The sequence below is a fragment of the Heterodontus francisci genome, chromosome 36, assembly GCF_036365525.1.
Source record: "Heterodontus francisci isolate sHetFra1 chromosome 36, sHetFra1.hap1, whole genome shotgun sequence".
NCBI classification, from domain to species: Eukaryota; Metazoa; Chordata; class Chondrichthyes; order Heterodontiformes; family Heterodontidae; genus Heterodontus; species Heterodontus francisci.
Window position 1 is genome coordinate 33211185 of NC_090406.1, and position 27389 is coordinate 33238573.

The following is a 27389-nucleotide window of genomic DNA, read 5'->3' on the forward strand; positions in this document are numbered from 1 at the left end:
TGGGAAGTTGCCATGTTTGGTAATTTTTTTTTAACCTCAAATGAGAACTACTAACTCTTACTACCTAACATGCTGCTTCCTCCTCCCACCATCAATTCGTAAAGTAATAGGCCCTTGAAGGTGCTGACTTCAGGGTTAGTATTAGAAGTTGGTGGCTGACAGGTTTGCAGGGGGGACAAGTTAGAGCATGGCTACCCGACCCGGGCCCGATGACATGTCGGGTCGGGTCGCTTTTCTGGGTCCGGCGTTCAGACTTGTGTTGGGCTAGGTTGGACACAGTGACAGCCAGGACGTCAAGGCGGGAAGCGTGCATTTGGACTCTGTACTAATCTGCAGTGAGCGATTGAATCCAAGGTAGAGCGCAACCTCTTCAATAAAGTTGATTATATTCCAGTGGTCGGGTCGGGCTTAGGAAAAAGTCAAAGGACTCGGGGCCAGGTCGGATTTCATTTGCAGACCCGAGCAGGCCTTTAAGATAAGTTTGGGAAAAAGCAGTTGTTTATTAACAGTTGAACCCAACAGCATCAGATGAGATAAAAACAAAAAGTGCTGGAAATGCTCAGCGGGTCTGGCAGCATCTGTGGAGAGAGAAGCAAAGTAAATGTTTCAGGTCAGTGACCTTTAATCAGAACTGGTCACTGACCTGAAACGTTAACTTTGCTTCTCTCTCCACAGTTGCTGCCAGACCTGCTGAGTACAGCATTTCTTGTTTTTATTTCAGATTTCCAGCATCTGCAGTATTTTGCTTTTATTATAGCAGATGAGCTTGTGGCCATCTTATCTCACATTGAACATAGAGTTAAAGAGACCCTCCCCCCCCCCCCCCCTTGATGGTACTAGCTGCTTTACCAAATTGAGGTCCCAGGTCTGTCCAGAGTTAATGGATCTTAAACAGCAGCAGGTAGGGTTCTGAAAGTAATTTGGGAGGGAAAATCAACCAGAGTGCCCCTACTGGAAAGTGAATGCACAGAGATAGCATGAAAGGATGGGAAAGGACATGGTGGTGATACCCTCTGCAATTGAATGAGAACATCTTGCATTTACAGTACCTGCAATGTAGTAAAACATCCCACGGCACTTCACAGGAGTGTTATTCAACAGACGTTAAGCTGCATAAGGAGATATTAGGACAGGTAGCTCTTAGAGGAGGACAGAGCAGTACAGAGGTTTGGGGGAAGGGGCTGAGTTCCAGAGGTTCAGAGTCTAGGCAGCACACATTGTCCTAGAAAAGGGATATTGGTGCATAAAAGTTACAGCTGAAACCATTCAGGTTCAAATGGATCAAAGAGTTGATCATTTGCACTTGTTACAGGCCTGCAAGTCAAGGGATCCATTATAACGAAGCACTTTGGGCACAAATTACAGATGGTTTTTAAACAAGGTGACGTATTTACACTATGAAGATCTCTGCTTTGGTGAACTGCTGGGTGCCAATACAGTGGTATCCCATTAAGAGTCAACAACTTTGGGAGAGGAGGAGAAAAACTGAGAGACAAACAGTTGGTTGTTTCCTCTCGTCCCAAGTCCCACAGCAATGGGAGCAGCCTGTGACTGATTTCTGGACCTGATGCTGAACCCAGAATAAATGAGACTGGAGGGTCTATGAAAACTGGTACGTGAAGGTTACAGAGCAATGGTAAATATCAGTAAGGAATGAGTCAACACATAGTAAAAACATATATATTTTAATGAAATATATATATTGGTAATCTTACAAAAACGGTTGCTTAGCAAGGGAATTGTCAAGAAAAGAAGCTCTTGTTTATACCAGGCAACAAATAGTGGCAGCATGTGTCTGTGATCAAACACCAACCTCTCCACGCCAGTTTGGAGCAATCAAAGCTGTAACTGGAGTTCCACTTTCCCTACCCTCCAGTTATTGCATACAAGATATTGCTGAGACAAAAGATTAATCCTTACCCTTGTGGGCAGATAATATACATAATTCTAACTTTTTTTTGGTGAATTTTGTGCTCAAGGTGCTGGGTAATGGAACATACTCCCATTTCAGGAACCAAATGTGTGAGTATCAAGTTCTCCTGGATCAGGTGCAGCATGGCTGAAAGGCAGTGTAAGTTCCCTTTACACTGTCCCAACAATATACCTCAACCCTAACCTCAGGAGCAAGTTTACTATCTCAGAGATACTGAGGACCAATTGTGGTGTCCCAGCTGCTACACCCCCCAGATTAATACTGGGAATTTTCCTGGCTCATTGCCAATTGAGCAAGTGGTTTTATTAGGATAGTTTTTCCCCCCCAAAAAATCCTTAACATTGGATTGGTATCTGCACCTGGCAATTTATTCCATTACTCCAACCATTTCACAGAAACAAGTTTGTTTATCCAGGAGAAAGTTCACTATTTGGCAAAAAAAATGATCACAAATTCCCTGAAAAATAAACCAGCAGTACTGTGATTCTAGACTTCATTTGTTTATTAAATATATATATGATAGGGATTGTGACGATGGCTCTATTTTCAGCAAGAATCAGAAAGTCCCAACTTCAATTCCTGTTCTGTAAAATTTACAGAGAAGTAAAGTGACATTCACACATGCATGCACTTTTCAGCATTTCCCACACCATCTGTCCTGTGGCCTTTCAGAGCGAGAATGGTAGTTGAATGCCAAATTAGGGGCAGTTTCATGTTATGGGCCTATGCCTACCAGGCTGTGAGACTGGCTAAGCTTATTACGCAAAAGGCTATATATCAGATGTGAATTTCAGTATATTTTATGATTGTCAATTTTTGTTCTCAAAATGCAACAAAATATGTGCAAAATAACTCCAGCTAATGTAATTCAACACAAACCACTAAGTAGAAATACCACTGAGAACAGAGATGCTGAAACTAGTCACCCACAAAGTTTGTGTTCGGAATGTTTACGGGTTGGATGCTCAATTAAGTTGGCATACGTCACACTTTGTTTTCCTCCAATTTTCTCCCTCCTTACCTGAATGTACTTAATCCTACTGATGTTCAGTTCCATGGGCACTGCCTTCAATTGTGATCCTAGATTGTGCATGTGGACTGGTCAACCAAAAGCATTTATTTTACATCAGAGATTGATGGATAATGATGAGTGGGAGCCGAGGCTGGTTGTTCTCCCATCCCTAACACAAGGGCAGTAAAGCCACTTGTACAGACAAATATGTACGGAGAAGTAGCAGGAACAATCCATAGAATCAGTCTCTGATCATTTACTTAAACATAAAAAGAGATGAAGGTGAAGTAAGGGAAGGAAAATGCTGAGTAGTTGTTCTATACCTGCTGTTGTGTGGACTGCAGGTTAGGAATATTGGTTGTGCCCTGGAGCTGTGAGGCTGTTTGGATAGTGCTGCTATAAGCACAGGTAAGGGAATCTGCTAGACTAACTGAATTGCTCTTCAAAAGGGCCAGCACGGTAATGGGTTGAATAGCCTCCTTCTGTGCTACATGATTCTATGAATACTACTACTACGCTGATGGGTAAATGAGCTAACTCAACAGAATTCATATTAGAACTGCTTACGATCAGCCAAGAAGAGGGATAAAGACACCAGGATATGAGGGGCAGCTAATGTCATTGAATTTTCACCCTCCATCTTTACCATGTTCCCAGAAAAAAAGGGTCGCTATGCAATTGGCATTGCCTATAAACTGTCCAGCTGAGTGTGGACTGAGCTCACTGGTTCAGGCCACCTACAGCCTCAGCATACCTGATGGCCCCTGTTAGAGCATTGAATATCATAGCATCAAATTTTAGATAAAATTGGACTGGATGTTTTAGACAAAGAAGTGTGCTAAATTTGGAAGCTGTAAGATAAAGTAAGACATTGGCCTCATTTGTGCTCACCAAAATCACTACTGGATTAAAGACACAGTTAGCATTTAGAACTCATGATTTCTTTTCTTCATCCAGCTTTCCCATTTCTAAATGCTCTGACTCGCTGAAGTTCAGTAGCCTGGGCGCTGACTCTTGTAGCCAGTGAATGTCAACAGGCTTTTTGACTGCATGAGTATCACTGCTGAATCCAATCACTGCAGTCTCCACTCCACTCCACTCTTACTCAGACCTCTGTCCTTGGTCTCCTACATTGTTCCAATGAAGCTCATTGTAAGCTCAAAGAACAGCACCTCATATTTTGATTAGGCATTTTACAGCCTTGTGAACTCAACATCGAGTTCAACAATTTCAGATCATAACCTGGAGACCCCTATTTTTTCCAGACAGTAGCTGTTGGTAATGATTCTGCTATACCCATTTCCACCTCCTCTAGACCCATTTATATTTCCTTATTTGAACGATTCCCATCTTCCTTTGTCTTGCACCATCATCCCCTTTGTCATTTAATCTTTCTTACCTTCCACCCTATCAGAGATCTTCCCTTTTGTTCTTTTCCCTTTCCCCCTTACCCTGCTTCTGCATTTGCTTAAAACCTGTTCCATTTCTAACTTTCTTCAGTTCTGATGAAAACCCATCGACCTGATATATTAACTCTGTTGCTTTCTTCACAGACGCTGCCTGACCTGTTGAGCATTTTCTGCCTGACCTGCCCTTTCCAGCACAGGTTGCTGGATAGTGACAGCCTACCTAGCACAGAGACACCAAGGACCAATTGTGGTGCTCCAACCTTTAGGGACTCTTTAGGGTTCCCTTCCAAGTCACAAACCATCCTGACTTGGAACTATATCGCTGTTCCTTCACTGTCACTGGGTCAAAACCTGGATCTCCCTTCCTAACAGCACTGTGGATGTACCTACACCACATGGACGGCAGCGGTTCAAGAAGGTGGCTCACCACCTCCTTCTCAAGGGCAATTAAAGATGGGCAACAAATGCTGGCTATGCCAGCGATGCTCACATCCTATAAACAAAATTTTTAAAAACTGCACCAGGATCAAATCTGGGAACATCCAGGGTTCATTGCCACCAATTGGGCAGGTGGGCTGGTCACAATTATTATTATAGTGGGGCGTTTAAAAAAAATTAACTCCTAAAAAAAAGCCTTTAATATTGCATAACATCTGGCAAACGACTCAGTCTATTACTCCAACCATTTCACAGAAACAAATATTAATCCAGCAGAAATTTCCTACGTGATAAGAGAGACAACCATAAACCCGCTGAAAGAAAAACCTGGGCAACAGTACTTGTGATTCTATAGTTCATTTGTTTATATAATAAAAATATATGTGAAAGGGATTATGAAGATGGCTCTATGAATAAACACAAGAACCAGAGAGTCCCAGGTTCAATTCTTAGTCTGTGAAATCAACAGTGAATGCAAGTGACATTCACACACAAAGGCACCTTCTGCTGAATAGAACAGGACCTCTGACTGCTTTCTCCTCCTGAACTTGGGAGGCATGACAACAATTCTAGCCCTAAAACCACCCCAATGATTAGTTAACTCCACACAGACAAGAGATTGAATATGGAACCTTCCAGGGATGTAACATACTGAATGATACATTAACCCTTCAAATGTTTGGGGAAGTTGTGCTATCGTACATGCCAAAGCACTTCCCTAGTTACAGAAAAGTGGGAATGGTTTACAATGTAATGTTTGTGTTAAAAAAAAATATTTATGAAGGAGTTAAAACAAATTTGGTTACTGTTTGAGAGCAGCTAAAGCATCCTTTGATTGTTTAAACACTGTTCCACTGCAGGAGTCGTCGTTTGATGCGGCTTTGTTTACAGCTCAGTAGCTGGTCCATTCCAATCATCATCATCTTCATCTGAACTGTAGACTAGTTCCCGTCTGGACTTGATTGCAATGAGTTCCTGTTCATTTAGCCTTTAAAAAGGATCAATAACAAGATATTTATCACTTGTCTAAATTAATAACATGCATTCATATACCATATTATCAAACCCAGTGAATTATTTTGAAGTGTAGTGACTGTTATGTAGGCAAAGCAGGCAATTTGCACTGAGCAAGGTCCAGCAAACAAAAATTAGATGAATGATCAGTTAATCTGTTTTTCTTTTTGCTAGCAGCCACACTTCGGGAGTTTTTCACCAGTTTTCCATAGACAGGAATTGAAAACAAATTACTTTTCATGCTGGGTTTTTAAAAGCAATGTGTATTCTCACAAGTTTGTTTAAAAATAAGCACCTAGATAAGATGCTTAATATGCTAAGTGGCAGCGGCTGCTCCCAGAGACTAAACATTAGTGATTTATTAGTTTGGTTATTCAGAAAGACACCTTTCACCATTGTGTTGGGAAACTCTGTTTCTGTGTGAGGGGGACATGCTCTTTGACAGACAGTAAGAGGCTTTTAAGAACAGAACACAGATAGCAAGGGAGACAGTGGAAACTACACAGGCAGGCAGAAGAAGGGTACAGCGGGAAGAGTGGTTCTGGCCTGGGCTGGAAGGTGGGACGCAGAGGGGTTATTTGGTGTACATTAAGTAAGATGACCAAATGAAATCAGTGTAGTGCTGCCTGTTCCTTATTTTGTATTATTATGTGAATATAAGTTGTACTAATTGAACTAAACAACTCTGATCATATCTGCTTTCTGAACATTTCATCAAGCTTCACCTTATCCAGTATTAGCTCAGTCTGCTTTCAGAAACCTTGGAGAGATCCACATGATAAAGACATAGATAATCTCATTTAGATCACAAGGGGATCCTATCAATATATCACGCGATCATACAAGTAGGTATAGGGAAGTGTGAGCCAACTCACATTAGAGGAAGACACTCGGACTCCTTAAGGGATTGGTTGACGCCACAGAACCCAAGAAAGTATTTATGGAAGATCTGAATTCATAACAGTAACTACATTGGTTGAAGATTTTTTTTTGGCGGTTGGTTGAGAAAGAAGAACCCCCCTGCCCTTTTCAAACAAGTGCTGTAGAATGTACATGCAGGAACTCATTTTAGTAGCTCACCTGAAGGAGATGACACCTCTGCCAATGCAATCCTCACTCAGTAGTGTATTGTTGTTAGCCTAGATTATACACTGAAATCATAGACTGGGATCTGAATGCACAATCTTCTGATTCAGAGGCAAAGGTGCTCCAAGCTTACTGATCCAAGCTGATACCTGTAGTTACTCTACAGCAAAGTTCTTCCAGCCCCCTTCCCCCACAACTGTCCTTCTGATGAAAGACAATAAGCACTGCTGTGGGTGTGCTGGAGGTCTGGAGGGAGTTATCCTCCAGTTCCTTGCCCATTCTTCTTTTGTGAAGTTGGGACTTATACAAAGTAAATTCTAGCTCTGACCAATGGGTAACAACTAAATAGTTGGGGTGGAGGAATAGAGGATAAGGGGCTTGTCTGTATGTGCTATAGTCAGCTTCATTAGATGCCCTGTAAACATTTTCAATTTGTGGACTAGGAAATCTTCAGCAGCTTTGCTCATGGGCAGTCTGGGGTCTGTAGCCCAGATGTAATGTTTAACTGGGAGGAAGGTGCTGTGTTTCTCCAAAATTAACAACCCACTAACTAATTATAGAAATGTCTGAATGTGCATTAGTAATGAACAGTAAATCATACGTTTCAAAGTTGTTCATTCCAAGGATTTTATTAGCTGTCAGCTACAGAAAAACCCAAATATTCCTCCATTTTTGTTATCATTTGAATTTCACCTATTTCCCTTATAGAGAAATCTGGTGAGAATTGTGATTTCATGCTGGCTTAATGGAGGGTTTTGGTTTCATGGAGAGGAACCATGCAGGCTCTTGGAATCTGTGCGCAGAAAGTTCCTGTAATAACCTGTAAATACTCACCTTGTGTAATTTGGATCCCTGTGCTGACCCTGAGGCTGGACCTGTTGGGACAAACAAACAAACTGAAGTAGAGCAATTGCACCAAGTGTAGCATCTTCAGATAGATTTACATTTAGCATTTCTGCAGTTTGAGTTGTAAAGGAGTGAAATCCCTATGGTGAATCCCTGCATTCATTGTTAAAAGTAGCTCCTAGCTAGAGTCTTCCATTATTTCTTTAAAAGATAAATTCAGGACCATTTGGCCTAGATTGTTTGCTGGTGGAACGCAGAGCTGTGCATTATCCTAATGTTGCACCTACTACTGTATTCAATTATAGTTCCCAATCCATTTTGTGCACAGGTCTGATTTTTCCAATTATTGCTAGTGCTATTCTGACAGTGTGGCAGTATCTGGTGCCACAGTTTGGAAAGTTGTTTTCACTGGGACTATATGGAAACTGTATAGACTTATATTAATAGATCCAGGGAGGATTGCTATGATCCCTATGCTAATATTCCCCAGTTTGTTGGACAAGAAATTAAGTTGAAGCTTTTCATATTTGACTTCTCGGAACCAGAAAGTGATTCCAACTATTGTTCTGCTAAGGCCTCTGAAGTGGCCCCACCATCTTCTCAGGGCACTTACGGATGGGCAATAAATGTTGCTTTGTCAAGAACAGAAAAAAATATGGTTGATGTGAATACATAGTTAACTAAGCTAGTAAAATGGCCTTTTCTTTAATTGTTCTCTTTGGCAGGAGAAAACTTTCTGTATTTGTGGGGAGTGCCCTTTGATCCAAGATTCCATTTCCCTTTTGTTGATTCAACTTTAATTGTCCATTGCTTCACATACCTGTGAGTAGATCTTTGGTGCAGCATGGGCTGCTGCCATAGAGATTTGGGGTGCTTCAGTCCTGAATGGTTCCGAGGATCTAGTGATTGCAGGTTCATCTAGCGTGTCGTCCAGTTCATTATCTGTGTAAGCCCCACCTTCTCCATCTGTATCCTCATAATCACTGTTTGCCCTGCTCTCATCACAGCTCAGGTAATCCATGCTCACGCTAGTCGATCTGTTCATCAGTTCCAGGTCTTCAGTTCCTGTTTCTTCAATCTGAAACATAAAGGATGGAATAAAAAAATGCCGCTTAGCCGATTAATCCTATTCCTACCCCACCCATTTAATCTTCTACAGTCCTAGTGCTATTTACCCTATCACAGACTCTACCCCATTCATTTAATCTCCTGAGGGCAAAGAATAAATACTCACAGATTCCAACAGTAATAAAACAAAACTCCAGAATAATTTTTCATCCTCACATCTCGATTATTCATCAGCGCCCAGCTTCACCTGCTCCCCCTCTCCTATTCTAAGGCTCAGCAACATTGGAGCCATTGTGCCAGAGAATAAAATGGATTATGAATGATGCAACAAAATTTCTTTTGATAGATTTTCTACAAAATCTTTTGAAAAAGATTTTCCATTAGGTACTTCAATTTTGGCAATGTCGTTTGAGGGAGGCATCTTGGCCAGGACACCTGGAGATCAGCTAACACAACACAGAAGCTCAGACCTTCCTGGTGTTTTGGCTCAGTACAGCTTCAGGTGTTGTACTTACTAACTGACTCATTGAGGAAGCTAAAGATAAACCTTCTTAAACAACACTCCACACGAGTCAGAACATACTGATACTGATGACATTTGTTACACGGAGTAAAATCACTGGAAGTTGCAAAGAGAAAAAAAGCACCTTTTCTTCAGGAAACCACACAGCTTGAGTCTGCTGCTCCCTGATTGTTGCTTTCAAAGCTTCATACCATGCACTAGAGCCAGAATTCAGATTTATTGTACCTGTGAATAAAATCCATACAATTAAAGAATGTACTTGCTCCAAAAGCTACTCAGAACAGACAAAGGTTCGACCTGTATCTGAAGCAGAGTAGGAACGAACTGGGAATTTGCATAAATGTTGAATGGCACTATAGAGGCCACTCTGTGAGGCTCCATCAGTGATGGAGAGTGGTGACCATGTGCCAGAGTTATGACTGTAGCACTGCAGCCTAGACTCTCACCCACACTCACTGCTAGTGAGGCTTTCAACAGAGTTTGGCAAAATGGTCCTTTATTTTTTTATTGAGAAGCCCAGGTGAAAGGGTGATGCCCATAGTACAGGACACAACCAAGGCTGAAAAGAAAAAACAAGAAAAATAAAGCAGTAGTGACTGTTTGATGCCTAGTGACCGTAAGAAGAAAAGAAGACAGTACTTGTACGTTCAGTTGTTATAAGTGGTAATTTAGTGTAATGCCCTGTGGAGAGTGTTTAACAGATTGGAAGCTGGTCACTGGAAATGCTCACCTCATTGCTACTACTATTCAGTTGGGCCCTCATGTATTTCAGGACCAGCTGCCAGTGTTGCTGGGACCATGTGCAAGATCACAGGATGAAGAAGGTCCTTATTCCCATTTGATCTTATCCTTCCAAAGCAACCTCCATTAGAGCAGAATAGGGAAAGAATACTGACATCAGCTTTTTCAGCATGAAAGTCAGCTGAATAGGTTCCAGAGCCATACAAATACAAACTATGGAGGTGGTAGACTGAGTTCAGCTAAATGTCTTCCCCATTCCCAGCTGGAAGATGTTTCCCCCCTCTTCTCTGGTAGGCGCCACTGCTGAGTTCAATTCCACAGAGCTCTGGTACCTTACCCAAATATCTAAATTACATAAAATTACATTGAATGTACAGCACAGAAATGGGTCATTCTGCCTAACTGGGGTTTATGCCCCACATGAGCCTCCTTTCTACTTCATCTAACCCTATCAGCATATCCTTTTTCCCTCATGTAATTATCTGGTTGCCTTCCCTTAAGTGCATTAAATTAAATGTAAATATTATAGACAGTAGGTGATGACAGGGTATTTGACTGTAGTGTTTTATTAATATGAGGATAAACCAATTCTCAAGATGGTATTCCCATTAACCACAGAGTGGATAAGTTCAGTCACCACATTATGTGCAACATGGAAATTAAGGTACAGATCAAATGTGGCCAACTCGTTAACTTTTGAGATGTCCAATGGATTTGGGCTATTTTTATTGAAAACATTCCAGAAACTTAAGAGCTGAGGCAACAAAACATAATCATAAATCAATCAATGTTAGGTTACAGTGGAAGAATGATTGCACCAAATTATCTTGACTACTGGAAACTGAAGTGTTTACCCGTGAAGAGGTGAGACCAGTACTTCCTCAGCTTTACAGCCTGGGTGTACAGACTCTTGGAGCTTTTCCTTGACTGAGGGTAGAGATGCTGCCGCATGGCTTTCACTTCCTGTTTGTTCTCTGGGTTGAAAAACACCACAATCGGGTACCACTTGACGTAATTTAGCCGCTCTATGGCTGAAGGTGTGATATCAAGTAGTCCATGTTTGTTCTGTAAATTGAATTGAAATTACACTTCTCACCTTATGTCATTTAACAGAAAGCTCCAGCACTTTGCTAGATTGGCCTCTTTAAATAACTATTATTTTCCTGCCCCTCCTTTCTCCCGAAGGATCTGACCTTCGCTAGGTTACACTGCCATGTGCATTGGTTACCCTCCAGTACCTTAATAAAATGGATTTTCTGTAAGTGTGAGCATTATCAGCGAGCATAAGAAAGCTATTCAACTATAGCAAGTATCACAGCCAAGACTATAGACCTTCAAGTCTGATCCACCATTCAATTTCATCACAGCTGATATGTCTCTAAACTCCATCTCCCACCTTGATTCCATAACCATTACTACCCTCACCTAACAAAAAAATCTATCAATTTCTGTTCTTAAATTTCCAATTGGTCCCTCAGAACTCAGTGTTTAGGGGGAGAGAGTTCCAGAGTTCAGCTACCCTTTGTGTGAAGAACTGTTTCCTGACATCACCACTGACAGCCTCGCTCTAACTTTAAGGTTATGCCCCCTTGTTCTGAACTCCTCCACAAGAGAAAATATTTTTTTCTCTATCTCTGCTCATTGATGTGCACCTTTTTACATACTGGATTGGCTGCTGTGGTGGATTTTGCTCCCTTTCTAACCCTGGGGCATTGAGGCTACTTGTAATACCCCAACTGCTGCCCGAATGAGGATTAACGAGCTCAGGCCAGAAATCAAACCTGGGACGTTACTGGTCTATATTGCTCAGGCAGTGTGTTTACTCACAGAGCTATTGATGGGTTGCTTGTTAAGAAATTTGAGCAAATGATGATTAACTGTTCCACAATGGGCAGAGTTCGCCTCACCTTTTGAGCAATAAGCCGTACAGTTTCAAGTTTGATGATAGATGATGATCCCACTTCTTCAGCATTCCTCTGTACCATTTCTAGAATGAACACGTTGTAGGATTAGTGAGAGCTCAGTACATCTACCATGATCATAACACAACAATGAATGCCAACGGATAACCAGGCCGTTTATCTGAAGAAGGGTCACTGACCTGAAATGTTATCTCTGCTTCTCTGTCCACACATGCTGCCAGACCTGCTGAGTATTTCCAGCATTTCTTGTTTGTATTTCAGATCTCCAGCATTTGCAGCATTTTGCTTTCATTTACTTCATGTGCTGTTTGTGGAAGAAAATTGGCTGCCACATTTGCCTATATAACAACCCTGACTACATTTGAAATGTAATTCATTGGTTCTGAAGTGCTTTGGACCATTCTGGGGATGTGACAAGGCATTATTTAAATGCAAAATGTTTCTTTCTTATTCAGTGACTATTTATGGGGTGTGTTTCAAGGTGGATTGGAAGTTATCAGTGCATTAAAGTTTGGCATGGTACAAAGTTCAAAGTACATTAGATTCCCTTGTGAAAAGAGGATTGTTTTTGCAAACTAAAGCATGTGCTCCATGTACAAATTGTGGATGTTCACACTGAGGAATATGTGCGTATAAGTCAATAGAGGAGTATAGTTTTCTGCAAAAAGATTTAGATGTGCTGGGGGAATGGGCCAAATAGTGGTAAATGGTGATCTAGACAAATGTAACATGATGCATGCGGGCTGGACAAACACAAAATATACTGACCATTTACAGGAACAATACTGAAATCAGTCAAGGGAGTAAAGGATCTATCCAGAAACGTTAACTCTCTCAGCATAGATGCTGTCAGACTTGTTGAGTATTTCCAGCATTTTCTGTTTTTATTTCAGACTTCCAGCATCTGCGGTATTTTGCTCTTGTTTTGGGAAAGGATCCGGGTGCTATTATGCACAGAGCACTCAAGGTTCATGAGAAATGCAGAGAAGCCATAGCCAAAACAAACAGGGTATTGGGTTGTATTTATAGAACCATTCAATATAAGTCAAAGGACACAATTCTCTCCCTGTACAGGTCATTAGTTAGACCATACCTAGGGCACTGTGTCCATTTGTTTCCCTCACATGGTGGGTGATACAGCAGCCTTTGAAAAGGTTCAGAGGAGAGCTACAAGAATAATTCCCATCTTAAAAGTCCTAAGTTATTCAGATAGGCTTAAATTTCAGTGTCGGCTTAGAGGTGACCTGATAGAAGTGCATAAAATAATGAAAGGGCTGGATTGTGCAGTTCATTTCAGTTTGACAGATTGGGGAAGACCAGAGGTTGTGTATTTAAAAAATACAGGGGTGGATATAGGGAGCAGTGGACCTTTGGAATAAAGTTGTCGGCTTGTGAGATATTTGCTAATTCTCCGCACATATTCAGAAGAGAGGTGGCTTGTGTTGTAACAGAGATCACATCTTATAAAAGATACACAATTTATCAGTTACACAAGCATGGCCAGTGTGATATCGTGGGTTGATTTTGATCGCCTGAGGGGATTGGAGAGGAATTTTCCAGACTTTTTCCCCCTTTCTGGCTCTGCAGTTTTGTTTTTTTTCCTCTCCCAGGAGATTACATGGAACGGACAGAGAGGAAGCATCTCGTCATTCTGTTCCAAGCATCAGGAATTTGAGGCAGGGTTAATGGACCATCTAATCTTTTCCTACCTGCCATTTCCTGTGTTTGTCTATGGATTGACAGCGAGAGAGAGAGAGAGAGACTACCAGTGGAAGGTCTATCTTGGGTAGGGAATGCATTTTGGTTGCAACTCTGATCCTTGTTTTATTTCCAAACAGCCAACACTTGCTTCTCATTTCATGTGTCTAGGAATGATCAAAGGCTGAATCAACCTAAAGGCACAAATGCAAGAATGCACCTGACCAAATGATCTCTTGACCTAAAACCAACCAACCCATCCCTGACCAAAAGCACTTCTATTTCCAGGCTTGGTATCTGAAGTCACAGCGAGATGAATACTCACGGGCAAGCTCGAATTGGTCAGGCAGATCGCTGGCCAGTTTCTGAGTAGCAATATCGGAAATTGGTCCCAGAATCACAACAGGCCTTTTATAACTGGCTGTAATAAAGAAATTAAATAATGAAAGCAAAGTCAATAAAGAATAATAAATGCTGTAACTTCTGAACTTCAGGAAAAAAATACATAACTTGTTTAGTGGATATAATATCCACTTAGATGTGGGTGTTCACTTCAGCACTTTTGCCTCTGCCAAGACTGAGGCAAAGTGCGGCTTTGTTAGTATTAAATTCTCTGTCTTTCAGATGAAACACTAAACGGACACCCTCTCTGCCTGTTCCAGTGGCTCAGGTGGATGTTTAAGATCCCATGGTGCTATTCAAAGAAGAGCAGAGAATTCTCCAAGTCCTGACTGACATTCCATCCTCATCAAATATCATCAAAAACAGGTGAACTGACCATTCATCCCACTGTTATTTGTACACAATGGAGGTGGTATTTGCCTACTATAACACCAGTGACTGCCCTACAGAGTAATTCAATAAGTCCAAAATGCTGTGGGACATTTCTAAGAGATGGGAAAAGAAAGATTTTGCATTTTGTGTGGTAACTTCAGGACATCCGATAATACTTTTAAAATTGCACTTGTGTAATGCAGGGAAACATGACAGCCAATTTACACAGAGCAAGATCCCACCAACAGCAGTGAGATAAATCATCTGATAATCTGTTTTAGTGATGTTAGTTGATGAATGAATGTTGGCCAGAACACCTGGAGAACTCCATTGCTCTTCTTTGAATAGTGCCAGAGGATCTTTTGTATCCACCTGATTGCAGATGGCTCTGTTAAACCGTCCAAAGAAATCAACTCTGACGTATAGCACTCCCTCAGTACTGTACTAAAGTGTCAGCCTAGATTATGTATTCAAGTCTCTGGTATGGGGCTTAAACCCACAACATTCTGACTGACAGTTGTAAGTATTACCAGTGAGCCATAACTGATAAAGTGCTGGATTAATGTAAGTCTATCTTTGAGAAAAACCTGAATTGGTGAATCAAAAAATGCACTATCTGGCATTAAACAATCCAGCTGAGATAAACAACAGCCAGATCTAAGTGCCACACCAACACTTTCATACTTTCACCCCAAGCACCAATCCAAATTCCAATCTGTCATAAAACTATAGCTTGCAAGCTGCACAAAAAAACTACAAAGGTAGCTGCAGAATGGGCAGTAAGGGTTAAACCTGTCAGGGGTCTGAGACTCTCAGAGATCTGAGACTGTCAAAGACCTGATCTATTGGGCATCTAAGACTGCCAGGAATCTGATACTGTCATGGATTTAATACTGTCAGGGATTTGACCTTATGAATCTGAGATGTCAGGGATCTGGTCTTATATTGTTTCCAAAAATCATACAGTAGAGAAGGAGGCCATTTGGCCCATTGTGCCTGTGTCAGCTCTTTGAAAGAGCTATCCAATTAGTTCCATGTTTCTGCTCTTTCCCCAGAGCCCTACAGATCTTTCATTTTCATGTATTTATTCAATTCTCTTTTGAAAGTTATTCTTGAATCTGCTTCCACTGCCCGTTCAGGGAGTGCATTCCAGAACTTAAACATTTGCCATGCTAACTAAATCTCATCTCCCTTCTTTTTTTGACAATTATGTTAAATCTGTGTCCTATGGTAGTGATTTTCAAACACTTTTGTCTGCGGATCACTTAGGCGGGGAAAAAGACCCCGCAGACCATCTACTGGTCCCACCCCACCTGCTTTCACTTGCCATCCCAAAAAACCTCATCAGAATTCACGGGAAGAATGGCACTGCTTTTGATGAGACACCAATGAGGTGATGTCTGGTACCAAGCTGGAGAGCTTCAGTCTCATGTCGGGCTTCACGTTCAGCTGATTGCTCTTTGTTTTCAGCCCCACACATATTGAAATTCCAATCTTGCAGTTGTATGTTAAAACAGTAACATACACCTTGCTTATAAAACTACATTGATGTTGCTTGCGCTTATGATGACTTGTGCCACGCATGTGGGAGCCAGTCTGGTTGTGTGACGTTGCACAAGTGCTGAGGATGAGGTTCTGGCCTGTTCTCTTGAATGACCTTGACTGTGGTGTTGCGCGTCAGTGACTTGCATTTTTGACAAGCCCGCGGACCACATTTTGAGAACCACTGTCCTCTGGTTACCAACCCTTCTGCCAATGGAAACAATTTTCCATTATTTTCTGTTAAAAGACTTCATGATTTTGAAGATCTCTATTGAAAATCCCATTAACCTTCTCTGCTCTGATGGTTGTAATCCCAGCTTCTCTACATAGTCCACATACTTGAAGTCCCTCATCCCTGATATCACTGTAGTAAATCTCCTCTGGCCTCTCTCCAGGGCCTCAACATTTTTCCTGAAAAGTGGTACCTAAAATTGAACAAAGTACACCAGCTGAGGCCTAACCATGGATTTATAGCATAGCTTCCTTACTTTTGTATTCTATGCCTGTATCTGTAAAGCCAAAAATTTCTTATGCTTTATAAACAACCTTATCAACTTGTCCTGCCGCCTTCAAAGATATGTATAGATCAGTTGTACTATATTTCCAACTCCCCTTGCCCCCCAAATATTTATTTTGTTCATTCATAGGATGTAGGCATCCCTGGATAGGCCAGCATTTATTGCCCATCCCTAATTGCCATTGAGAAGGTGGTGGTGAGCAGCCTTCTTGAACCGCTGGAGTCCATGTGAGGTAGTGCTGTTAGGAAGGGAGTTCCAGGATTTTGACCCAGTGACAGTGAAGGAACGGCGATATACTTCCAAGTCAGGATGGTGTGTGACTTGGAGGGGAACTTGCAGGTGATGGTGTTCCCATGCATCTGCTACCCTTGTCCTTCTAGGTGGTAGAGGTCACAGGTTTATAAAACGCTGTCGAAGGAGCCTTGGTGAGTTGCTGCAGTGCATCTTGTAGATAGTACACACTGCTGACACTGTGCATCGGTGGTGGAGGGAGTGAATGTTTGTGGATGGGGTGCCAATCAAGCGGGCTGCTTTGTCGTGGATGGTGTTGAGCTTCTTGAGTGTTGTTGGAGCTGCATCCATCAGGCAAGTGGAGAGTATTTCATCACACTCCTGACTTGTGCCTTGTAGATGGTGGACAGGCTTTGGGGAGTCAGGAGGTGAGTTACTCACCGCAGGATTCCTAGCCTCTGACCTGCTCTTGTAGCCATGGTATTTATATGGCTACTCCCATTCAGTTTCTGGTCAATGGTAATGCCCAGGATGTTGATAGTGGGGGATTCAGCAATTGTAATGCCATTGAATGTCAAGGGGAGGTGGTTTGATTCTCTCTTGTTGGGGATGGTCATTGCCTGGCACTTGTGTGGCATGCATGTTACTTGCCACTTAGCAGCCCTGGATATTGTCCAGGTCCTGCTGCATTTCTACATGGACTGCTTCAGTATCTGAGGAGTCGCAAATGGTGCTAAACATTGTGCAATCATCAGTGAACATCCCCATTTCTAACCTAATAATTGAAGGAAGGTCATTGATAAAGCAGCTGAAGATGTTTGGACCTAGGACACTACCCTGAGGAACTCCTGCAGTGATGTCCCGGAGCTGAGATGATTGACCTCCAACAACCACAACCATCTTCCTTTGCGCTAGAACGATTACAACCAGTGGAGAGAATTCCCCCTGATACCCATTGACCTCAGTTTTGCCAGGGTATGTTGATGCCATACTCGGTCAAATGCTGCTTTGATGTCAAGGGCAGTCACTCTCATCTCACCTCTTGAGTTCAGCTCTTTTGTCCATGTTTGATTCAAGGCTGTAATGAGGGCAGGAGCTGAGTGGCCCTGGTGGAACCCAAACTGAGCGTCACTGAGCAGGTTATTGCTAAGCAAGTGCCGCTTGATAGCACTGTCGAGGACCCCTTCCATCACTTTACTGATGATTGAGAGTAGACTGATGGGGCGGTAATTGGCCGGGTTGGAGTTGTCCTGCTTTTTGTGTACAGGACATACCTGGGCAATTTTCCACATTGCAGGGTAGATGCAAATGTTGTAGCTGTACTGGAACAGCTTGTCTAGGGGCGCGGAAAGTTTTGGAGCACAGGTCTTCAGTACTATTGCCGGAATATTGTCGGGGCCCATAGCCTTTGCAGTATCCAGTGCCTTCAGCCGTTTCTTGATCTCACGTGGACTGAACTGAATTGGCTGAAGACTGGCTTCTGTGATGCTGGGGACTTCAGGAGGAGGCCAAGATGGATCATCAACTCGACACTTCTGGCTGAAGATTGTTGCATATGCTTCAGCTTTATGTTTTGCACTGATGTGTTGGGCTCCCCCATCATTGAGGATGGGGATATTTTTAGATGTTTTAGTGACTGGAAGCCAGTGTCCAGTGGCGTACCACAGGGATCTGTGCTGGGTCCCCTATTGTTTGTCATTTATATAAACGACATAGATGACTATGTGGGGGATAGGATCAGTAAGTTCGCAGATGACACAAAGATTGGCCGAGTGGTTAACAGTGAGGTTGAGTGTCTTGGGTTACAGGAAAATATAGACGGGATGGTCAAATGGGCAGAAAAGTGGCAGATGGAATTTAACCCTGAAAAGTGTGAGGTGATATACTTTGGAAGGAGTAATGTGACATGGAAGTATTCAATGAATGGCCTGACACTGGGAAATTCCGAGGACCAAAGGCACCTTGGTGTGTTTGTCCATTGATCTCTGAAGGCAGAAGGGCAGGTTAATAGGGTGGTGAAAAAGGCATATGGGACACTTGCCTTTATCAGTCGAGGCGTAGATTACAAAAGCAGGGAGGTCATGTTGGAGTTGTCTCGAACTTTGGTAAGGCCACAGCTGGAGTACTGTGTGCAATTCTGGTCGCCACATTATAGGAAGGATGTGATTGCACTGGAGGGGGTGCAGAGGCGATTCACCAGGATGTTGCCTGGGATGGAACATTTAAGCTATGAAGAGAGGTTGGATAGGCTTGGGTTGTTTTCGCTGGAGCAGAGAAGACTGAGGGGTGACCTGATCGAGGTGTACAAGATTATGAGGGGCATGGATGGGTGGATAGGGAGCAGCTGTTCCCTTAGTTGAAGGGTCAGTTACGAGGGGACACAAGTTTAAGGTGAGGGGCAGGAGGTTTAAGGGGGATTTGAGGAAGAACTTTTTTACCCAGAGGGTGGTGACGGTCTGGAATGCATTGCCTGGGAGGGTGGTAGAGGCGGGTTGCCTCACATCCTTTAAAAAGTACCTGGATGAGCACTTGGCACGTCATAACATTCAAGGTTATGGGCCAAGTGCTGGCAAATGGGATTAGGTAGACAGCTCAGGTGTCTTTAATGCATCGGTGTGGACCCGATGGGCCGAAGGGCCTCTCCTGCACTGTATTATTCTGTAATTCTGTGATTTTGTGATTTGTGGAGCCACCTCCTCCAGTTAGTTGTCCACCACCATGCACAACTGGATGTGGCAGGACTGCAGAGCTTAGATCGGATCCATTGGTTATGAGATCACTTAACTCTGTCTATCTCATACTGTTTATGCAGTTTGGCATGCAATTAGTCCTGGGTTGTATCTTCACTAGGTTGACACCTCATTTTGAGGTATGCCTGGTGCTGCTCCTGGCATGCCCTCCTGCACTCGTCATTGAAAAGTTTATAGTTTACACACTTCAGATCTCTCTTTCTTTATTTCTCTATCTTTCTGTGTCTCTCTCTTGCTCTGTCTCTTCCAGTCCTATTCTCCTTCCCTATCTATTGCACTCCCTTTCCCTGTTTTTCTCTGCATCTCTCTCCTGCTCTTCTACTTCATGTCTCTTTTTTGCGCTCTCTATATGTGGGTGTGTGTATGTCTCACACACACGTACACATCAATACACACGCATGCCTGTGCCCCCACCATCTCCACTCTTTTTCACCTGTCTTCATGAGGTCTCGGAAGCTGATGTAATCACTGTGACTTCGTCATGCCTGCAGCTCTGAAGTTGATGGTTCCCCTTTTACTTGGTCATTTAAATGATTGAATCCACCACTCTTGATGCATGTCAAATCACACAAACAGAATTACATTTTGTTCCGACTACTTTCTCTATTTTATACCTTCTCTCAGAATGACCCTTTCATAGGGGGGAAATTTGCCCTGAATAGTCAAAGCTGAAAGGTCATCTCTGCTCTTCCTTATATTTTTCTTGGCACCTCTCAGGCCACGCATTTTCCAAAACTCTGCCCGTGCTCCAGCCGATGAACTGGATGAGACTTTCTGAGTAATTTCAGCTTTGGCAATCTGTTCAGCTCTATAAGGAAACGAAGAGCACAAGATGTGGTGTTAGATTGTTGTACCACAGTTAGCCTTCCAGTAAATAAAAGCTTCATTCATAGCCGTCTTTATTATTGCCAACCCCATTTCTTTTTTTTTATCCTTTCATGGGATGTGGGCGTCGCTGACTAGGCCAGCATTTATTGCCCATCCCTAATTGCCCTTGGGAAGGCGGTGGTGAGCTGCCTTCTTGAACTGCTGCAGTCCTTGGGATGTTGGTACACCCACAGTGCTGTTAGGAAGGGAGTTCCAGGATTTCCAGTGACAGTGAAGGAACACTGAAATAGTTCTAAGTCAGGATGGTGTGTGACTTGGAGGGGAACTTGCAGGTGGTGATGTTCCCGTGCATTTGCTGCCCTTGTCCTTCTAGGTGGTAGAGGTCACGGATTTGGAAGGTGCTGCAGAAGGAGTCTTGGTGTGTTGCTGCAGTGCATCTTGTGGATGATACACACTGCTGCCACTGTACATCAGTGGTGGAGGGAGTGAATACTGAAGGTGGTGGATGGGGTGCCAATCCAGCAGGTTGCTTTGCCCTAGATGGTGTTGACTTTCTTGAGTGTTTTTGGAACTGTGGAATGTTGTCAGGGTCCATAGCCTTTGCAGTATCCAGTGCCTTCAGCCATTTCTTGATATCATGTGGAGTGAATCGAATTGGCTGGAGACTGGCATCTATGATGCTGGGGACCTCAGGAGGAGACCGAGATGATTCATTCACTCGGCACTTCTGGCTGAAGATGGTTGCAAATGTCACAGCCTTGCCTTTTGCACTGATAAGGGTACAGTACTGTAACGGGTATGCTATTGGGCTAGTAACCCAGGGCCTAGACTAATAACACAGAGATGGAAATTCAAATTCCCCCCATACATTTGAGAATTTCAACTCAGTTTCTAAAACTCTGCAACCTGTACAAGTGACCATGTTGCCATAATTGAATAAAAACCCAACTGGTTCACTAGTGTACTTTAGAAAAGAAAACCTGCTGTCCTTACCTTGTCTAGCCCATGTGCAATGCCAGTTCCACAATAATCTCTGAATCATCCTCTGCCATTTCTGCCATCTCCAGCATGATGCCATCACTAAATGCATCTTCCCCTCCCCTCCCCTGTCAGCATTCTGAAGGCACCATTCCCTCTGTGACACCCTGGTCCACTCCTCCATCATCCCTGACACCTTGACCCCTTCCCACGGCACCTTCCCATACAATTGCAGGAAGTCTAACACCTGCCCTTTTACCTTCTCTCTCCTCATCATCCAAGGCCCCAAACACTCCTTCCAGGTGAAGCAGCAATTTACTTGTACTTCTTTCAATTTAGTAGAGACCAAACGCAGATTGGGTAACCGCTTTGCAGAATACCTCCGCTCAGTCCACAAATATGACACTGAACTTCCGGTTCACCGCACTGCTCTCACACCCACATTTCTGTCCTCGGCTTGCTGCAGTGTTCCAGTGAAGCTCACGCAAGCTCGAGGAACAGCACCTTATATTCCGATTAGGCAGTTTACAGCCTTCTGGACTCAACATTGAGTTCAACAATTTCAGACCATGACCGAGAGGCATGTTACCCGACCCGAACCCGATGGGACCTGACGACATGTGTCGGGTTCGGGTCGGGTCAGGTCCGGGTTGGGTTGGGCCGGACACACACGGTAAGTGCTCTGCTGGCAAGTATTGAAATTAAAAAATTTACCTGAGCTGGGAGTCTGGGACAAAACTGAGTCGGTGCAGTGAGCGAGTGACATCACTATCATGTCATCACGCATGCGCTGTAGCCTCTTGCAGGTTCGGTGTCAGGCAGGTAAGTAAAGGGATGGCCGAGTCGGGCTCGGGTTGGGTCGAGCCGGGTGGGTTCAGGTCAGGTCGGGCACAGGGCTAAATTGGAGGGACTCGGGCCGGGTCGGGCTCGGGTCTGCGGTGGTTCGGTTGGGTTCGGGTCGGGTTCCTTTTCCCGACCTGAGCAGGCCTCTACCATGAACCCCCTTTTGATTGTCTTTTTTTTAACCATGTGCCAGTCTAAAACTTGTTTTTCATGTTTTTGCTTTTGGACAGAGGTGTTCATTATTCTGCCATTAACACTCTCTCTGGACAAATACTTTGTCTTTTACTATAACCATTAACACTCCCTTTACTTTTTATTCCATGAAATCTTTGTCATTTAATTTCTTCCACCCTCTACCCTATCACAGACCTTCCCTTTGTTCTTCCTCCCCCTCCCCCCTTTCAACAGCATAAGACATATCACATTTCTACGTACCTTCAGTTCTGAAAAAGAGTCATATCTGACTCAAAACATTAACTCTGCTTCTCTCCCCACAGATGCTGTCAGACCTGCTGAGTATTTCAGCACTTTCTGCTTTTATTTCAGATTTCCAGCATCCACAGTATTTTGCTTTAATCCACACCAATCTGGTTGACTCATAACTGACTTCTGAAATGGTTTAGCAAGCCATTCAGTTATATCAAACAACTATTTTACTAAGAAGGCCCACCATCATTTTCTGAGGGCAATAAATACGGGGTTTGCTCACAAGACCCACATTCTGAAAATGAATATTTTTAAAACTCCTTAAGGTCAGAAGTTCTATTAAATTTTAAACTCAATTTAACATTATCAAGTTTGCTTTTAAAGACCAAATTTCCAGCTCTCCCTGACTCAGCTGATTAAGTTAGTAAATATCTAAGGCCTGCAGGCCAAGAAGATCCCAGATTGAATCTGTGGCCTTTGCTGTTAGCTGATCTCCGTCAGTATAACAGGAGACATACTTAACATCTGTGTCCTTGGGCTGTAAAGAGTTGTGGGGGGGGGCGGGGGGGGCGGAGGGGAACGGTGGGTGGGAGTGGTAGTGTGTTGTGGGTGTGGGGGAATTGGCCAAGGTTCCTACTTCTGATCATGATGCAATGACCTCGACTCATGTGCTCAGGTTTTGGCAACAGGATCAGGCTATTCTGTGATGCTCTCACTCTCTTGGCAAAATGGCCACCTCAAGAAAGTACTAGATGGTGGCCTCTACCTATGGTTCTCTGCCACTACAAAGATTACAGAGAAAATTAATATGGGAGAGGAGAATTTTAAAGTTCATCTGGTGAGTAACTGTACCATTTAAGAATATAACAGTCCCTGGTTTGATTCCTGGCATGTTCTGAGATTGTTGATCTCAACTAAGGTGACAGGTAGGACACTACCATTGGAATCAAGGAGTCAGTGCCTTGAAGAACATAGGGGAGCAAGGGTTATAAATTTAGTGCATCTGATAACATAATTTCCTGAAAGGAATGACTTGACATTCCTAAGCCAGTTTGAGCCACTAGCTGCACATCCTTTTGCCTGCATTCTTTACAAAGTCCCAGTCAGATCACAGACCTGTTCTTGCTGGGAATGGTGCCTCTGTCCTGCTCCTTGAAGTCTCGGCCGATTCGCATAGCGTACCACGCCCCCAGCTTCCCTTTGTACATGGTGTCGACGACTCGGAAAACTTCTCCTCTCCTGAAGCTTAGTTCCTGTGTCCCTTCTATCTCATGGTCAAAGTGTGTTCGCACGTAGAAAGAGTCCCCAACATTTGAGTTGATCATCTTTTTATAAACTGAAAGAAAGGAACTTCTGTGTTATTTTATTTATAAAGAATATAGCCAACCAAGTTAATGAAACTGGGCAAGAAAATAAAGATTCAGAGCTCTAGTTTCCAATCATTTACATTCCTTTAATTAAAAAATAATAGAAATAATATAGGCAATGAAAGAAGAAATGTGAAGACTGGAAATCTGTTCTCGTCATTCCTAAATATAAAAGCTTGGAGTCTAATGCCTATCTGTCACACTTCAGATATCATAAGTATCAAAAGCATTAAATGAGAGAGAAAGCCAATCATGTCCTGTTGTTTTTTTGATCTTGATGACCCAGCCTCTGGGGATTTATTACAGATGCCAGTGACAGGAATTTCCCTCATCAACGAGCTCTAAATGATCTTAGGCTGTGCTATTTAGAGAGTTACCGACAGAGCAGGACTGATCAATGGCATTGAAGGGATGGGCCAAATTTAATAGAGCTCCACCTGCACAGCTAAACCTCCCAATTGTGCTCCAATCTGTGAGCAATGCCACGAAGGTCAGCTAATATCAATATAAAAGAAAAAGCAGCACACTTCTGGTGAAGGGTTGCACCCACAATGCTAAACTGTCTTCCTCTTTCAGATACTGATCAACCTGTTGTGTATTTCCAATGTTTTTAGTTTTACTTTTAGTTCCCACCTGCTATCCTATTCTTTGCAGTAAAGGCCAGCTTGTGACTATCTTCCTGGGGGACAGGGTGTAGCGGGCAGAAAGTAGGTAAGTTCTTTTTGGGGATCAAAGTGCCTTGAAAATGACACATCCGGGGATGCAAGTTTGGAATCAAATCAACCATCTGTGGCAGACTTGGTAATCCAGGCACGTCTGCAGGGTACTGCTGATAATTGACCAATCTACCTGGCTCACTAATATACAGGGAGGCCTGTCACTTGGGGCTGGAATTCTTCCCATCCAGCTCCAAATAATCCTGTTAGTCAATGCCCAACCTGGACACAAGTTGCATAGATTTAGCTGGTTAAACTTCAGAGTATCTCTGCACATATCTGAGGCCCATACAAACCTACAACTAAATTCTCTGGACTGGTTGCTCATGTGTATCTCTACAGAAAGAGTTTGCTCTCTATATCAAGTACGCACAAATTCCACAGGTATAGATTTCTTAGCAGTTTAGTTTTCAGACTTTTAAACATGATGATGGGTTTCCACACGTGTTAGGCACCCAGCTGACCAAAAAGAGCCATTAAATTGAGTCTGTGAAAGGTATATTACAGATACCGTAACAACACAGTTGAAGCAACAGTAAAGGAGCTTAGGTGCTCAGGATATGGAGGGGAAAATCATTCCAAGTTCCTGATCATTATCCACTGAGTTGAGCAATGGAGATGCTACAACTGTCCATGGACATTGAGTGAGAACAGGGTTAGTCTCCGCTGTTAATGCCATCACATGTCAAATGAAATTCATGGTCTGAGGTCACACATGACGAGTGGCCACTTTGGTGCCGTATGGAAAGGAATCTGGGAATTTGGAGTCATACCTCAGCAAGAGTCAACCTTCAGGAGAGGATGGGAGAATTATTTGCTGAAAAACATGAAATATATATACAAAAGGTAGGAACTTACATAGCAAGTAATACTCACTGTCCTCCTTCTTCTGTGCTTTAATCTCTACCAGCTCTCCTTTCGGTATATCCAACATGAGCAGCACTGCCTCTTCGCGGGTGAGGTTTTGGAAGTTGACATTGTTCACCTATTCAGGTAAAAAAATGAGTAGCTGAGCCTTACTGTGAAAACTCTTCGACTTTCTTTCTGCAATTATAGAGCAGAATGTTTGTGGGACCATTCCTCATGTGTGATCCTCAACAGTGATTGTTCACAGGGTAGTGGACTGAGGATGAAATCGCAGCCAAATCCAATCCTCTCCTCACCCGACATCTATTCATGCATTCTCAACAGGAATTTCTGGACTGTGATTAGCATTGGCATCACTATAAGGCCAATTATAGCACCTCCTCTGCCAAACTCAGCCTACTCATTAAAGTCCAGACCTTCCTTTTCTGTATGGATCAGTACCTCCTAGTGCAGTTATCTATTGAGCCATGGGGAGTGTTGTTGCCCTTTGCTTTGATTTAATTAATTTGTTGCTGCCTTTGAATGATCACAAGCCAAGTGGCGGAAGCAGCCTCTCTTAAGTGGAGGGTCTCATGGGAATACACGCATGAGCACCTGCCTCTCTGGGCTTGGGCTGGTGCTTTATTACATCAAAGGTCAATCTCATTTCATCATCTTGGTCAGAAGCCTGGCTCTCTAGCACTGGTGCAGAAAAATAAAAGATTCTAGCACAAAATTAGGCCCATTAATTGTGCCAGTATTTTCTTCCGTGAGCAACTGAGTTTAATCCCACTGCTCCCTCATCATATTTTAATATTTCTCTTTTCCAGGCAAGTACCTAATTCCCTTTTAAATGAATCTATGTTTCCTGCTTTAACAGCAATCGATGTAGGAATCCACATTCTAACCGATTAACAAAATCTAAACTAATCCCATCCTCTATCACTTTCCTGAATCCTTTTGTATTCTTCCTTTTCAAATATTTATACTTTTCTTTTTAAAATTATGTTTTAGTCTCTTTCACAGCAGGCATTTTTGGTAAATTATTCCATGTTTTAATATTCATCTGAAAAAAATAAATCGTCTAACCTCCCCCTTATCTTCTAGTGATCATCCTGATTCTGCGCCCCTTGTTTACTGTTGGCAGTGTCCTTGCCTAAACACCTTTAGATGAATCAGATTCAGTGACTACTTATTGTGGGGATGGAGGCTGTGGGTGGATCAAGGGTTTGTTGAATGCGGACCCTTGAGACCTTTGCCCAGATAAATTCTCTACATTCACTCCATAAAAGCCCCACTAAAATAACGACAAGAGAGTAACATTTTGAAGTTTTAGGATGTCAATAACAACAATTTAGGATTGAGCATTCAGTTACCTGCAGAATCTGGTCTCCTTTCTGGATTCCCTGTCTGGCTGCAGGACTATCATCTAGAACTCGAGATACAAATATCCCAACATCATTGCCTCCGGCCAACTGCAGTCCAACACTGGCATCCTTGACAAACCTTGCCACTTTCATATCTGGACTGTAACTAAATATTGAAATATCCAGTTAGTGAGCATATATTGGGAGCTAAATTGGATAGCCCTGAAAACAGGTGCAGGGATTGGGATGTGCGGTCACCTTGTGTCCATTCAATGTAATGCAGGTAGCACAGCAATTTCATGCTACCTGTTCATTATAATGATTGCTGTGTGCAGCCAGCACTGACCACACTCTTCACTGGCTGCATGCATCAGCAGGGGGCCCAATATTGTTGCTCGCCAGAATTAATTAAAGCTAGCCTGTACAGCATAAAGCTAGCTTGCAGTTCTTGATGGGAAGGCGTGTGCTGACATCATTCAGCTACACAACAAAGAACAATGGCTGCCCATGGGG

At 42.9% G+C, this 27389-nt stretch overlaps 1 protein-coding gene across 3 annotated transcripts in view; it reads right to left on the reverse strand.

Moving 5' to 3' along the window:
• Positions 1 to 1708: 1708 nt before the first annotated feature.
• The window catches only part of LOC137351733 (tight junction protein ZO-3-like), a 112978-nt gene continuing 87297 nt past the window's right edge, over positions 1709 to 27389 (reverse strand). For 2 of the 3 annotated variants that reach the window (XM_068016482.1, XM_068016479.1), the window contains exons 11-21: positions 26886 to 27042; positions 25522 to 25648; positions 23697 to 23916; positions 20120 to 20313; positions 14016 to 14111; positions 11978 to 12057; positions 10925 to 11135; positions 9454 to 9554; positions 8559 to 8816; positions 7727 to 7767; positions 1709 to 5780 (exon numbers count right to left, since the gene is read on the reverse strand). In XM_068016482.1, the coding sequence (XP_067872583.1) occupies positions 5678 to 5780; positions 7727 to 7767; positions 8559 to 8816; positions 9454 to 9554; positions 10925 to 11135; positions 11978 to 12057; positions 14016 to 14111; positions 20120 to 20313; positions 23697 to 23916; positions 25522 to 25648; positions 26886 to 27042 (1588 nt within the window). In that variant the 3' untranslated portion in view covers positions 1709 to 5677. The remainder of the gene's footprint in view (positions 5781 to 7726; positions 7768 to 8558; positions 8817 to 9453; positions 9555 to 10924; positions 11136 to 11977; positions 12058 to 14015; positions 14112 to 20119; positions 20314 to 23696; positions 23917 to 25521; positions 25649 to 26885; positions 27043 to 27389) is intronic. The other variant, XM_068016480.1, reaches the window with a different exon arrangement.